Here is a 15,475-nt window from a genome sequence, read left to right as displayed (position 1 = left end):
AGTTTGGGTTTCAACCCCATTTCAACTACTTATGTCTGTGAAGCAAGATTTCTTGATGACTAGGTGATTTGACTTTTTTTCCTGTTTGCATAAAAATGAGTTTAAAGAGGAAAACAGAAATGAGCTAGAGAAAACAAACAGCTTACAAAGAAAGAGTAGGAAACCAGTAACCCTTGAGTAGACAGGCAAGCTTCCTGTTCATTACAATGAAAAAATGAAGGGTAGCAACTGCCTGACCTGTCTTTTGTTCAAATCTAAAACCAAAACATATGTAAGCAAAATGTGAAACATATGTTTTACATATTGAACTTTTGTCAGATTTTATAGATTTGTACATTTGTCTCATATCATCCAGTCTTGCACGCATATGTAACAATATCATTCTAAGTATATGTAAGAATATTTGGCCTTTTTATAGACTAATCTTCCACACTGCCAATTCTTTCAATATTTGGTGGGGTTTTTTTTCCTCAAATCCTCAGCTCTGAGACAAAGAGACTGCTACAGGAATCCCAACAATGGTTATCATTTTAAATGAAAACCTGCACGAGAGAGCTGGAAAACGCAAAATACGCTCTCCCCTCACCCAAGGACCAAATAAGAGAAACCTAAACCCCTGTGTTTTTTACCCAAATGAATGATGGGGGGCAGGGAGGCACCTAGCTCTCAGGACTCGCTTCCTCCCAGTTAACGCAGGCTTCCGAAGGAAGCCTGCCTCGCCCGCTTCTACTGGGGTTCAAGAAGCCGGGAGCCAGACCCCAGCCTCGGGGCGCCCCTGCCCAGCCGGAGAGGGCCCGGGGTTGCGGTACGACAGGAGGCCGCCCACTCATACCCCGCCTCCGGTAACAGCGCGGGCAGCCCCCAGCCCGACCTTTATTCCCGGGTCGCAGGAAGATAACGGGCAACCACGGAGAGAGTGGGAGGCGGGCGGGAGAAAAAAGAAACGTGGTGGCCGTGGGGGAGAGGAGCGCGATGGCGGAGGACACTGCGAAGAAGAAGCGGGAAGAGGAGGAGGAGGATGCCGGCGAGGCGGGGCTGAGCCCCCCAGAGGGGTGTCGGGCTGGTTACCGACAGGAGGCGGCCGCGGCGCGGCCCGGCCCGGCCCAGCCCAGCCCCCGCCGCTCCGCCGCAGCGCGCCCGGCCCCGCCCCGGCCCCCCCCCGCGCGCTCGGCAACGGCACCAACCGCCACCGCCCTTCTACAGGTCTCGCCCACCCCCGTAAGCAATGGCGGCAGAAGGTGTCCCCGTCTCCCTCCTCGCCTCCTTCCCTGCCGCCCCCATTTATATTTTTTTTTTTTTTTTTTTTTGTAATATTTGTCAGCCCCCGCTGCCTGCGGAGACTCACCTTCCCACAGCGAGGCGGCGCGCGCGGCGTCCAAAATGGCGGCCGACCCAGCTTCACCCCATCGCCTCCTGTATCGGGCGCTTCCCTCCCCCCGCCCCATCGGCGGCTCGGGATTCCGCAGCCTTACCCCAGCCCGCGCGGCCGATCGCCGAATCACCGAGCTCTCCCCCCCCGCCCCGCGCCGCGGGGAGGAGGACAAGCGTCGGGGCAGATTTCCCCAACTCCCACGCACGCTCGCGCCCCGCCCGCTGAACCCATCCGAAGGACGGAACAGGGGGGAGGTGTCACTCCCCATCACCTCCCCGCCCCCCCCCCCAACACACAGTCCATCCACCTCCCCCTTATCCCAATGGTTGCGCCCGTGACATCATCATCATGGCAACAACAGCTGCAGCCCGCAGCCGGGGACCCGCCGTGTCCGTGTTACTGCCGGGGGACGGGCCCGCGCTCGCGCTGCCCCTCATCAGGCGCCGCTCGCGGCCGGCCGGCCTCTAAGAGCCCCGGCCCGTGGGGGCGCGCGCGCGCGCCGCCGCCGCGCACGCGCCGGGAGGAGTAGCGGCGGCGGGGAGGGGAGCGGGGTGGGAGAAGAGAGCGCGAGCGACAGACAGAGAAGGCGCGTGCAGCTGTCTGTGCGCGCGCCGGCGGGGAGGGCGAGGAGAAGCAGGCGCGCGGGGGAAGGGGGGGAGGGAGCTGCGCGCGCCCGCCCGCTCGCGCCCTCCCTCGCTCGCTGCGGCGGGGGGAGCCCGTGCGGGCTGGGCGCTCGCTCCCTCAGTGCGTGCCTCGGCGGCGGCGGCAGCGGACAACAATGTTCTCAGTGCGGATCGTGACTGCCGACTACTACATGGGCAGCCCGCTGCCCGGCCTGGACCCCTGCCAGTCACACTTCCGAGAGGCCCCGACCAGGCGGGTGCCCGTCGTGAGAGTCTTCGGCGCCACCCCTGCAGGTAAGGGACCCCCGTCGCCGCCGCCGCCGCCGCCCCCCCGCCCCCGCCGTCGCCGCCGGCCGGGCGGGGACGGCCCCGCTGCGGCGCGGGTGCTGCCGGCGCTGGCCCGGCTCCCCCCCCCCCCCGCGGTGGAGGCAGCGGTGGCTCCTGCTCTTTGTGGCTGGGTCGCGCCCCCCTCCCTTCTTCCCTCCCTCCTTCCCCCCCTCCCCACCCGCCGCTGCGGCGCGTCTCACCTGCCAGCGGCGGCTGCGAGGGAGCGCGTCGGGCCCAGCCGGCGCCGCGGGGCGGCGGCGCTGGTGGCCGGCGAGGAGGGTACCTGCCCCGGGTGGCCCCGGCGGGGGAGCCGGGAGGCTGCCGCGGACGGAGGTGCCGTGTCGCGTCCCGCCGCCCACACCCCGCCCGGCCGGGGGGGCCGCGGGGCCGGGCCGCAGGTGGAGGGCCCGCGGCCGCCGGGGCTTTGTGCGCGGCGCGGCCGGCCTGCGGGCTGTCCCGAGCCGGCGGCGGCAGCTGTGCAAACATCGGGGGCAGCCGCCCGCTCCGCGCCCCCCTACACCCCCATTAAAGGGCAGGATAACGGCGCGGTGGCGCGGGGTGTGAAGGCGGCACACCGGGAGGTGCGCTTCTGCGGGGCGAATAGCGAGAGGGGAAGCCTTTGAACGTAGGCACAAGTGAGACTTCTGCAGTACTTACAAAGTGGGGGGTTTATGTTGATCTTAACGCCGGCGTGGTACAAGTCGTGTAAAACGATAGGCATTGGTGCTGCACTGCAGAAGGGAACGTCCTAACCGCTGGCCACATGTTGCCCCCCGAGACTTCCTAATGTCACATGCCACTTCTTCACTGCCTCGTCTCTGTGGACTCAAGGTTACAGTCTTCCCACATCTCCAGTACGTTTCTGACTGTCAGAACGAATTTCAAACGTTTAATATTTAAGAAAATTAATTTAATATTTATTGTAGTTTACCCACACATTAAATATTGAGTTGGAAAAAAACGGAACCCTGTTCTTTGAGTTGCTAGACATGTTAAACATCATTGCTTTTAATCCCTTTATACTTATGTTGTCTAAAGCTGACCTTGGGAATTAAGGTATTTCTGCATATTTTATTGACTTGCAAGTTGAAAATGAGGTGTTGGTATGTACGTTATATGTTAGGCAAGACAACGTAACAAAAAAGCATAATAACGGTATCTTTCCCTTTACCCAGTTATTCTAGTACAGCAGATTTTTTTTTTTTGTTGAGTTTTTTGTTTTGGGCTTTTTTTATTTAGAATTATCTGTTTGTTCTCTGTTTAGACACAGAGGGATGTGAGGTATAAAAACTGTTGTGATCCGATGCATGTACAGTTCTAAAATATTAAGTGGATGAGTGGGATTAATAGATAAAATATTGAAATAGTGGGACCTATTTTATTGTAGTTCTAATTTTGCATACAAAGGAGATATTATGTAATAATATTTATGTAATGGAATGAGTAACTATTTCATTATGAAAAAATGTAGAGCCTGAGGTTGTTTGGCAGGTAGCAAGCTTTCTGTGCGTGCATGTGGTTAACTCATTAAAGCTTATTTTCTTTTAAGAAAATGTTTAGGCTATGCCATATCATGAATGTGGCATCGTAAAGTAAACAGTGAAGTAGTTGAGTTGTCCAGCTATTAGGAACACAGTCGGAAATCCCTGGCTTCCCAAACCATAAACTTTAATATTAGTTTGCATAATAGAAGCATTTCTAATTCATCTTGGTTAGAGGCTTCTCTACAGTCTGCAAAGGAAGTATGACTTGGCTATCTTCTATTTATTTCCTTGTTAAACTTTTTAATGGCTCTTTTTTCTTTCTGTACCTTTAGTAATGTTTGCTAATAAGTTTGAAGAACTTATTTCTCTGTTATTTTTTTTGTTTTTTAAAAAAAGAGACAAATGTATCTCTGTCTCTTTTCAGAGGTGTTGCAGTCATTGTCAGATGTGACTTCAGAGAGAGGGCTATCCAAGTATTTACTTGAGAGTTCAAATATAAAATGAAATTAAGTAAAATCACTTACATCTACACTGACACTTTCTTTGAGGAAAAAGAAATAGTAAAAACAACTTCTGATATACTGTATAAGACAGTGGGGTGTACTTGCTGTTTGCCTTACAGGTAGTGTGATGCTCATCTTTACTTGAGTTGGTCTGGATAAGAATAACCCTTTCTCATTGGGTTTAACTGGTATATCTAGCCTGCAGGAAAGGTGCTCAGTTGCCATGCTGCCTACACGCAAACCACGATGTCTGTATAGGCTCCTTCACCTCTGGCGTGATTAGCTCTGCATGAATCTTAGTATGTTTAAAGCTGTGTGTCCATGCTGTGCAGCTAATTGGGAGTCAGCTTCAGAACAGACTCAATTCCACCTGCTGAGTGAAGGGGGATTGATTGGTATGTGGAAGTGGCTTATGCAGATGTTCAGAAAGTCAAACATGTAGCAGCACTGTATCTTGGGTCGAGTATCGGCTACAGACGTTGGTTCTGAAGGCGCCTACCTACTCTTTCTGCCTCTTCTTCTGGAGGTATTGTGCTCAGTGAGATATATGAATGACAAGGATTGCCAGTGTTCTTATCTTTGAGGGCTTCTATGTAATCCTGTACTCAACAATTGATTTGTAAAGGTTTGCTGGAATGATCTATAAAATTAAGTGTTTTGTGGTATGGTGGTTGGAGGAGGCAAAAACCAGACTTATAATTAAAAATAATGGAAGGATGAACTAGAATGGACTGTGTCCACAATAACATTCAACAACTTCTTTAGGTCTTTTGAAGAAGAAATCTCATTGTATTTGACAAGACTATGCAAGTCATCTCCTGACGTCCAACATCTTTGTGTAATAAGAGCTTGAAGGGCAAGGAGTGAAAACTTTGTTTAAGCGCAAAGATCTGCCTACTATTTTCTATTGTTCTGGGAAATACACAGAGTAAGATTCTGACTGCAATAGGAAAAGGTGAAGTGAAGCACTGCTGGAATTTATGTTTAAGTGCACTGTAGCCATTTGGGCCACTTCATTCCATTTTAGCCATTTGGTGCTTGAAGCAGACTGGTATGTCTGTTGACACAGTGAGTTGGACAAAAATGTAATTTCAGAAATGCTACAACACTGCCATGGTGGTAATACAATGAAAGGAGTGTTAAATTCATGCTTTGTTGTGTAAGATCGTAGATACTATTTGATATAGTAGTCTTTGTATCTCTAAGGGAGTCTCATAATATTGCTGCTTATATTTAAAAACAATAGATTTTAGTTCACTGGGTAATGCTCAACTGTGAAACAAAATTTCATTATCTTCTCAGGGAGTATTTCTTTTCTGCTAGCTAGCAATTGATGTAAATGTTTTTTATAAAAACAAAAACCTTTGAGGAATTGCAATTGTTTATTAGAGTGAAATCATAATGAAAATTGAATTTTTTGTTTACATATGGTCTTTTGTTTAATTGGCAATTCTTGAATTGTTATCCTCACTGCTAAGTTGTGATGTATAGAGGTATGAAAGTTTTGGTGTATTTCCTACTAGCTTTTGGTCATTTCAAGCTCTTGGAGTCTTTCCTCAAGATTTCACAAAATAAATATATGAACGCTCACTTGGATATTTCTGCCAGGTGCTTATTCAACTACAGGAAGACAGAACAAAACTGTAAATCCATCCATAAAGAAATCAGGGTGAGACTAGATGTCAAGTTAGGAGAGACGTCAACAAATGAGCTGAGGTTGTGCTAAATTATCACTTCACTTAAAAAGACTGAGTACAAGTAGCTGAGGATAATAATGTAAACCACATAAAAGGTACCTGTTGGTGTATGAAAATGAGTATTATAAAACAGTTGAAATATTTTTAAAGATCAGAATTCTATTTGGGCATGATTTGAGGCTGATATACATGATAAATTTTACAGAAATAGGTACAGATTTTAAAATTGCTGTTGAAAAGTGTTAGGCTGAGAAATGTGCGTTCAATTGAAAGGAGGGCCTTTGGAGAAGGCAGATTAGGAATTTACCTAAGAAAAAGCAATGTGTAATTTGAGGAATAATATAACCCCACTATTCACAACTGCCACTTTATATAGTTGGCTATTTTTGAAGGGTTTTGTATTTTACATTATGCAATCACTGATCCACGAATGAATCTTACTTCAGGGGAGCAGAAAAACTCAGCCAAAGAGGAGGATGTTTTTAAGTTACTCTTGCATACTTTTGATGCCAAGTTTTTCTGAGACTAGGTGTAATTTAGAGTAGGGGTTTACAGTGAGCAAAATCTGAATGCATTTCAGGTAGACATCTAACTTTGGTGGCTTCACTTCTTGGTTTTCTGAAAAGGGGAAAAAAAGCAGAAGCAAATGTTCCAGCTCAAATCTGGCTCTCTTCCAGCAGCAGTAGCTCTGGTATGACTCAGTGAGGGGGCCTGCTTATCTTCTTTCTTCTGTTCTTCCCTCCCCTTTCTCCCTTCACTGACCTGGCTAGGCTGTGTATCGGATCCCATCCCAGTGTCTTTCTCTCCTCCACTCCTGCTCACTTGAGAAGGAATGAGCTCACTGCAGGAACTTGTTGCTTTCTGCACTCAGCTCATGATTAACTTTTTTTCTCCCCTCATTTTCACCACCATTTCAGACATTGTGTCTCACAACAATAATTCTCTGTAGCCTCTTTCGTTCATTATCCCAATGTTCACAGCCGAGCATTGTTCCAGTTGCCACTACTTCCTGTATTCCATTTCTCAGAAGTAGTCACTTCTCGTTAACAGTCTTCGAGTCCTTTCTGTGGCTTCATAGTGAGGGTATGAGGATGCAAAATAGGATACAGCCCTTGTGATACAGCCATGAGGATGCAAAATAGGATACACCCTCTCCCAAAATATACCAGTGCACAACTCTCGATAGGGGATTATTCTGTGGCCTGCAGGATGGCCTAGAGGATTCTCAGTATCATACAGTGTAATTCCACTTCCAGCACACCATTTCTGCATCTTGCGCTGACAGGCTTCTTGTGCTTCTGAAGAGCTTTTGGAAAAAAACCCCATGTCTATTTGTTTCTCTCTTCTCCAGAGGTTTATAGCTTCTCTGAGATGTGAACAGGGCTGGAGTAGGAATGCAGAGTTTGAGATAATGTATTTATTCTGAGAATGTTTACAATGGTTGAGTTTTGTCAATGATGTGATTGGAGGTCATTAGCTTGTAACTTACCTAGTCCTTAAAAAGATGTGTTTTCTAGTGTGTTATGGAGTTTTTTGTGTGGTTTGTTTTGGGATGGTGGTTTTTTAAGAACCTTCTCCTAGTTTTGAAGCATTTATAGATTGCCTGCTGAGTTGTTTAAGCAATGAGAGGCTGCTTGGATAAACTGTGAGATTCTGCTCTGCTGGCATGAAACTCGTTAAGTAGCAAATGTAGTACCCATGTATATATGGCTTGCTTTAATACTGTTTCTTAAATAAACCTTAAAATACTGTGACAAAGTCGATGTTCTAACTAGAATCCAGATACTGGTTTCATAACCATTCTTCTGTTTGGTACTGTAGAGTACCTCTTGGTCAAATCACTGCATTTATTTGTGCTTTTGTAATTCAATCAAAAAAAACCACAACCATGTATAACTGACACTATGTGCTTGGAACTCCCTCATCTGTAGACTTCAAAGTGTTTCACAAAGTAGCTGCATCTATATTGGATCTAATGTATAACTTGGGGATGATATTTATGATTGGTGCCCCTGGAAGTAGACTGACAGCTTATCTATCTCAGCTACAACTTCCAGTTCTGTTACATACTTTTTAAGGGTGCTTTTTGGCTGCTTGTTGAAATATCTTCTTTTTCAGTGTGTAAAATGAACCTCCTCAAAATAACACACTAGCCTGAAAATAGTTGTCTTTCTTATTTTTACCAGAGTAGCACATGCATAAGCATAACTGAGGTTGGCAGGATTAGACAATGTGTAAACACTCAGTGAGAAGCAGCTCCTGCTTAGTAATTTTTGCAGTCTGAGTAGACAAGATAAATCTCTGGAAGAAGGAAACAGGTGCGATAACACCATGGTATCTGTTTCTTCTCAGTCTCTTGTTTCAGAGTTCCAGTATTGATCATTTAATACCCTGTTCTGATAACTGTTGTCATTACCCTGTTTTTGTCTTTTACCCTTGATTGACTTGATTAACCTCTGCCTGTGCACTGGCCCTCTGAGAAGGAGGATGATGTCAATGAAAATGTAACCATTTGGAAAGAGGCAGCATGAACACTCACACTAAAATATTTACAGTGGATGTTTGGTCTCACAGATGAAGCAACTGAAATCTTTCAGAATGATTGGACACAGTCACTGGAGATTCAGACTCATGTTAAGGGAGATCTGCTTATCAAAATCTTGAGACAATTAGCAGTCAACTTTTTTTTTTTTTTTTTTAATTAAGCATTCTGTTTCTCCAGCTATTGCAAAACCAGCTTCTGAAAAAACAGCATCTCATCCTCCTCTGTTACCTTTGGATGTTGAGTTCTTCCTCTCTGTCTGTCTGCCATGTCATATGTACTGTCCTGTGTGTTACAATTGTGTGTGATTTTTAAGTTCCTCTATGTCTCTTCTGTATTATATTTATTCTATGGGGAAAAACTGCTTCACTGTCTACTGAATTGCTGTCTCACGTTTCAGGGACATGTTCTTGACAGACAGCAAAGTATACCTGTGTAAAGAAAAGAATGGATTTGCCTAGGGTCCCACATCAAATCAATAGCAAAACTGATAGTACAGTGAAGAAGCTACCATCTACAGGCAGTATTGTTTCTGTGCTACTACGCAGCCCAATAATAAATTAATGTAAACAATAAAATAATGTTCTTTTATATATCAACCAAAGCTATAGTCATGGAACCAAGTATACCATTAAGGCCTAGGCTTGATTAACAAGGTTCAGGGACTGGTTGCAAAGATTTGCCGTGAAATCTGTATAGTTACACTGTAATTGCAGTGTTATTCATGATACCTGTATGTATTCTGGTGAAACCAATAATTTTGAGGAATGCAGTGGAATAATCAAGTATATGAGCTTGCAAACAGGCAGTATTTTTCTGCCTTTGATACAGTTGCTTTAAGACTGAGGATAGAGCTCAAAATACACAGGAATCTAAACAAATACCAGAAAAGTTTGTACTAGATACAGTGACTGTCTGAAATGCCAGTGTTTGCATAGGCTTCATTCATGCATGTTTGTTAAGGTTCTTTTCTTTCAAGAGCTGCTTTTTATTATAGAGAAGTTATAAGGTGTGTAGAACTTTGTGGGCGTTTTGGCAGGGCATTTAAATAAAACTTCACACTTGCTGGCAGGGCAGGGGGCGGGCATATGGCTTATTAGGGAACCATTTGATGTCTGTATGCTCCAGCCTTTCTGTGATCAGTGTGCAGACAGCCATTTCAGATAACTTCTTCCCCCAATCGTATATATGCAGTCCATCATGTTGACTGCACGTTTATGAGTTCATATTATGTGACCTTGATGTACGTATACATGCCTTCTCAGATTCTCAGGTTGTGGAGTTATTGTCCTTGGGAGATATTCAAAAGCTGTCTGGATGTAGTCCTGGGCAGCTGGCTCTAGGTGGCCCTGCTTGAACAGAGAGTTTGGACCGGGTGACCTCCAGAGATCCCTTCCAATCTGAACCGTTCTGTGATTACTGAGATTACTCAGCAGTGAGTATCCAGGTGCTCTGTACAGCCTGTTCATGTGTCCAAGTAAACACAGTTGCACCTAAATGATGTGGAGAGGTTGCCAGGTAGCTGTCTTGATTACCCTGCAGCTGTAAGTTACTGGAAGGTTTTGGCAGTGTTAGTGAAAACTGATTTAGATTTGGAAAGAAGAAGAAAAGAAAGGATATTCACTACAGACACCGTTGCTAGGTTGGGTTTGTCCCTCAGTGATGGGTTCTTTTCTTAAAAATTACAGAGAAGGTAGGAGCAGCCGCTGCTTATTTACATTCAGTTTGTGCCTCTGTACTGTTTGCTGACTAAACTAGTGTTTACTACAGCAAGGCTCTATGTCCTATTTTAGGTGCAGTATCAACATGCGGTGCTCAGTGCGAATATTGAAAGGGCTGTGGAATGTTGCACCTAATCCATAATACTTAGCATTACTCCTCAGGGGAGGTTTACAATACAAGTTTTCTGAGTTTTGTATAATGAGATGCATAATGAGTCTTTCATTTTGTGTTTGAAACTACCTAGGTGGGTTTCTGTATAGTAGAAATCTTATTAAGCAGTGGGAATTGGAAACTGATTCAGCCTTCACTTTTGCAGGTACTGCTTTCAGATCAGTAATGAACAAATTTTTATTGCTGCCACCCCTATTATATTTATTATCCAGATGAGGAGGTTATTTTCTGGAGTTCTTGATATAGCAGCTTTTCTATTTCCTTTTAAAAAGTTACCTATTTAATCTAGCTAAAATGTTATGAAATACTTTCATTGCAGGTGAATCTTCCTTCATGTTCTTGTATGTGTTTATCCATTGACCATTAAGCAAATGGTTTTGTGGCATTCACATTTGCAGGCAGTGAAACCTATTGTACTGTCTGTTGGAAACTAGAAGAGATTACAGGCAGTTTCTTACGTTGATGTAAAATGAATCTATTTTTATAAATACTTGGTATCAAATATTTTAATTTTTCAGCTGTTTGAATTAGCTTTGTAGAACTGAGGCGTAACCATCTTTACCGTTAGACCTAAATAGTAACAGTAAAAATAACCCAGTTCTGCTGTGAGTGTTATCTGTCTATTTCCTACAATGGAAGTCTGTTTTTACCCTCAGGTTAATGCTGAGGTTGGAAGGAACCTCTAGAGATTGTCTAGTTAGGCCAAGCATCCTGCTCAAAGCAGGGGCACCTAGACCAGCTCCAAGGATAGAAATGCCAGAACGTGTCTGGGTAAGTTCCAGTGTTTGACCGCCCTCACAGTAAAACAAAACAAACAACAGGAGGGAAAAAAGAAGCCACCCCAAACCAAAAAACAAACCCACCCAAAACTTTAAGTTTCTTATGTTTCAATTTGTGCCCATTGCCTCTTAATGCATTCACTAGGCACCACTGAGGAGAGTCAGACTCACTCTTCTTTACTGTTTCGTATCGGGAATTTATATACATTGATAAGATCCTCTCACCCCACCCCAATCCTTCTTTTCTTGAGGCTAGAAAATCCTGGCTCATGTGGCCTTAATCATCTTCATGGCCTGGCTCCAGTATGTCCATGTCTGTCTGGGGAACCCAGACCTGGACCCATCACTCCAGATGAGTCTCACCAGTGCTCAATAGAGGGGAAGGGTCATGCCCCTCGACCTGCTGGTGGTGTTCTTCCTAATGCAGCTCAGGACACTGTTGGCCGCTTTTGCAGCAGAGGCACATTGTTGGCTCATGTTCATCCAGGACTCCTGGGTCCTTTTCTGCAAAGCTACTTTCCAGACAGTGCCTCCAGCCCATAGTGATGTATAGAGTTATTCCTCCCCAGGTGAGGACTTTGCATTTCCCCTTGTAGGGCTTCATGAGATTCTGCCCATTTCTCCAGCCTGTCAAGGTCCTGCTGGATGTCAGCACAACCGTCTGGTGTACAAGGCACTCCTCCAAACCTTATTATCTGCAGACTTGCTGAGGGTGCACCTGTTCAATGTCCAGGTCATTAATGAAGATGTTAAACAATATTGGCCTCAGTATTGACCTCTAGAGTATGCCACAAATGACTGGCCTCCATGTTGCATTATTGCAAGGCTGCTTCTCTTCACTTAACTTTCATTTCTCTCCCCATTGCATAATGGTCAAACCTGTTTTAGAGCTGTCCAGTGTGTGTTTTTGTTGTTACCTCTTCCTTTTTTTAACATGCCATCCTCTGAGGTGAAAGTATATATGCTTTATTTCTGATTACAGTAAGGTTTGGTTTGTAGTGTTTCTAAAACTTCTACGTAGGTATCTCGGGTAGGGTATGACTATGTAAAAGTAATAAATCCTGAGTCTGTATTTTCTGGTTTTGATGGTATGTTTTACCTGAACAGAAAACATAGGAATGATGTAAAATAACTGAATATTATGTCATCATTGACTAGAAAGGTCTTCTGAATCAGAAATGCAGTTTTAAATTGTCTCATGTTTTCCTTGCTTCAGAAAAGTGGCATATGTTGAGCATAAAGTAATCTAGCTTGACATGGTAATTCACGTCGGTCTTTATTATGTTTTTTTTATGTATGTTTCTTAAGGAATTTGTGCATTCACATGTACATTTGTAAACCTGCAGTTTGCGTGCAGAGATGAATTTAGTATCTTTACAGTCTAGATTCCTGTTCTGAGTCTGATGCATTAAAAAAACCAAAACCAAACGCGCCAACTAAACCCTCCACCTTAGGATAGATGGGAACAACAGAATGAAGTTCTGGTAGACATTTACAGATTGTGCCAGCATGTCAGATTTTGGTGAGCTTGTGTTCTTATGCCAGCAGTTGGAAACCTAATCAAGGAAATAAATAGTCATTTTTAACCACTGTAATATAAAAGATGAAAGACTTAAGAACAGAAACCAGTTGTTTTAGGCGGTGTGCAGATAACGGTGCATAGTCCTCACTCCAAAAAAATTATGTTCTGTATAAACATAGTGTTAAAAGGTGTAGAAATAGTGATATGTTAAGAAAACAGATGGCATGGCAATATTGTTAGTCATTATTTTGAAGTGGAATTTTGTAGGAGGGATTGCCTGAATGGAAAAACAGGAGGGGAGGATGTGTTGAAAGGAAGGCTGGGAACGGAAAGGAACATGTGGAGCATGTGAGGTGAGCTGGAGGGGACGGGTTGGAGGAAGGGAGAGTGCTGAGAGCCAGAACTGCAGAAAATATTGACATTGGAGTTGCGACAACAGGGACCAGTTATCTAAGGCAGCTCCCTTTTGGTTTCACTTGCTTTGGCTCCTGGGGCTGATTCATCCCCTGGAATTTCTTATCTCCAGACTTGTGGCTGGAAGTAGATGAGGTGTTACTTGAGGTTTATTGCTCTGTGCAGTGGGAGAAGAGAGAAAGAAAACAAAGTTCCCCCAACTGAGAACTGTCCAAGAAGCGTAGAACATAGCAGAGAACTACAATATTCTCATGAGCACCGTGCAGTTTGTGAGCACATCTTGTGTTGTCTGCTTTCATGAAAAATTGTATTATTATTTTTAGGTTAAGGGATGTGAAAACGTAAGTTAAAAAAATTAAAAATATCTGGTGTTCATCTCGCCAGTATATCAGTAGAAATAAACTAAAACCAGCCCGACTTCAAGCCTGACTGCAGTGTGATGCATGCACAAGAAGGTGTATCTTTTACTGGCAGAGAAAGATAGGTGGGCCTGCATAATGTAGGTGCATATGTGGCAGATTTAAATACAGAACAAAAAAACAGACAGTGAGAAACAGGTCACTTGTTCAACTGATCATCTCTTCTTTAGTGTGAATGGGCTTTCTGTAGCCTGTATGTCATCTTGTTTTGTGGAAGCTTGATTTGCTGAAAGAAAACCTTAGCAACATCTTACTCTTTGCAAGTTAGTCTTTGGCTTTTTCAGAATGTCATTCTCTTATGGAAACCACTAGCAATTTTATTCATAAAATAACTTTGGTAGCTGTCTGGCTCATGGTAAACCATTTAATTTCACTGAATGTTTGAATTCTATAGTTTTTAAAGGATGAGTGATTGCATTTTTCACTTGTAGAACCCTCATGACCAGGGACTTGTTATTTTGATAGCGGAACATTGATGGTGAGAGGCTGAAGCTCATGCATTTGACAATAAATTTGTGGAGATAAAATGGTGATGGAAAAATAACAGTAGATCAGAGTGGAGTTGCCCAGAGAACCTTAGAAAGAAGTTGGCTTAGGAGAAAACCTGATGACTAAGACTGCAGTGTAAGGCTTTTATTATCTGAAGATATATAATTTGATATACAAGGGTCAAGAGAAGCACAAGTAATGTTTAAAACTGAGTAGTACAAAACTTTGGCTGTTTTTACAGCTGCTCTGCAGTAGCCATCAGTTGAAACTTAAAGCTTGGTCATAGACTTGAATCTCTGCGCGCACCCCTAGGATAGATGGATGAGTTTTCAAATCCAGTAGCTTGCATTTTTTTCTGCTATATTTAGTTATCAATTTTAAATGTCTTATGGTGCACAGTATTGAACAGGAGTTTCTGTAGCAAGAATTTGATGCAGTAACCGTCACTTTGCATAAGCGTTGGTTTCTGAAGCCATCTGATTTTATTTGGCTTATGTTTGGACAAATGCACAGTGTGGTTATTTGTTAATGCTTTTACACTAGGAAGTCACTCAGAATTGTGGAGAAGGGGGAAAAGGAGGGGAAAGCCTGATGCAATATATTTGCTGAGCTGCAGAGGCTTTTGGGGGGATTTCTGCTTTGTTTTTTTTTTTTTGTTTTTTTTTTTTTTAATGCAGGTAATAATTGGGTTCTTTGTTAGCATAGTGTAATTGAGGTTTCAACTGCTGTAGAGGTGAAAATAACTTACTGTTTCAGAGTATTTTGTGGGCTGCTTATTGATGCTGTAATGAGTAAATAAAGAAGGGTAGATGATTTTCTACCAGGTGTGTGTTCTGAAATATTGTATACACTGAAGCTCTGCAGAAGAATTCTGCTGTTTCAATTCATCAAAACAGTAAAACAGGATACTGCTAGTGCTCTAGGTAGTATATTCATGTGAGGATTACAGGAAGAGACATATATGAAGAGAAAAAGAGGAAAAAATGAAACTTGGGGAATTAGAAGTCCATTCCATCTGCATTCATGAAGTAGCATCAACTCTTTTCCATTTAAACATTATTAAAATGGCTTTTTAATTCTTCAAATATGTAGCGATCTGTTACAGATACCAGCTGTTCCTTTATGTAACTAGATATGATGGAGTTAGATATACACTGCTATTCTGAATATAAGTCTGGCTCTTCAATATCTGTAAATTGCATACCCAGAACCATAGTCCTTTTGACAGAATAGAACCTAGTATAGCTGTTATGAATCTCATGGCACAGTTTTCAACAAAATCTTGGAAGTTAAAATTTAATGTAACTCTAATTTTTCACTTTTTTTTTTTCCAATTAAGCCATAATTGGAAAATTCTGCAACTGTTGTATTGATGTCCTTTATTTTCGTATAGTTTTTAGGACGGGAGAGG

General features: G+C 43.6%; 1 protein-coding gene across 1 annotated transcript in view; it reads left to right on the top strand.

Annotated features, from left to right (window-relative positions):
- The first annotated feature begins 2,077 nt into the window (after positions 1 to 2,077).
- Positions 2,078 to 15,475, top strand: part of REV3L (REV3 like, DNA directed polymerase zeta catalytic subunit) — a 117,183-nt gene continuing 103,785 nt past the window's right edge. The window contains exon 1 of the mRNA XM_074150943.1: positions 2,078 to 2,289. Within this exon, the coding sequence (XP_074007044.1) occupies positions 2,151 to 2,289 (139 nt within the window). The 5' untranslated portion in view covers positions 2,078 to 2,150. The remainder of the gene's footprint in view (positions 2,290 to 15,475) is intronic.

The sequence above is a fragment of the Numenius arquata genome, chromosome 7 (assembly GCF_964106895.1).
Source record: "Numenius arquata chromosome 7, bNumArq3.hap1.1, whole genome shotgun sequence".
NCBI lineage: Eukaryota > Metazoa > Chordata > Aves > Charadriiformes > Scolopacidae > Numenius > Numenius arquata.
This window is presented reverse-complemented; position numbering and strand designations above follow the sequence as displayed.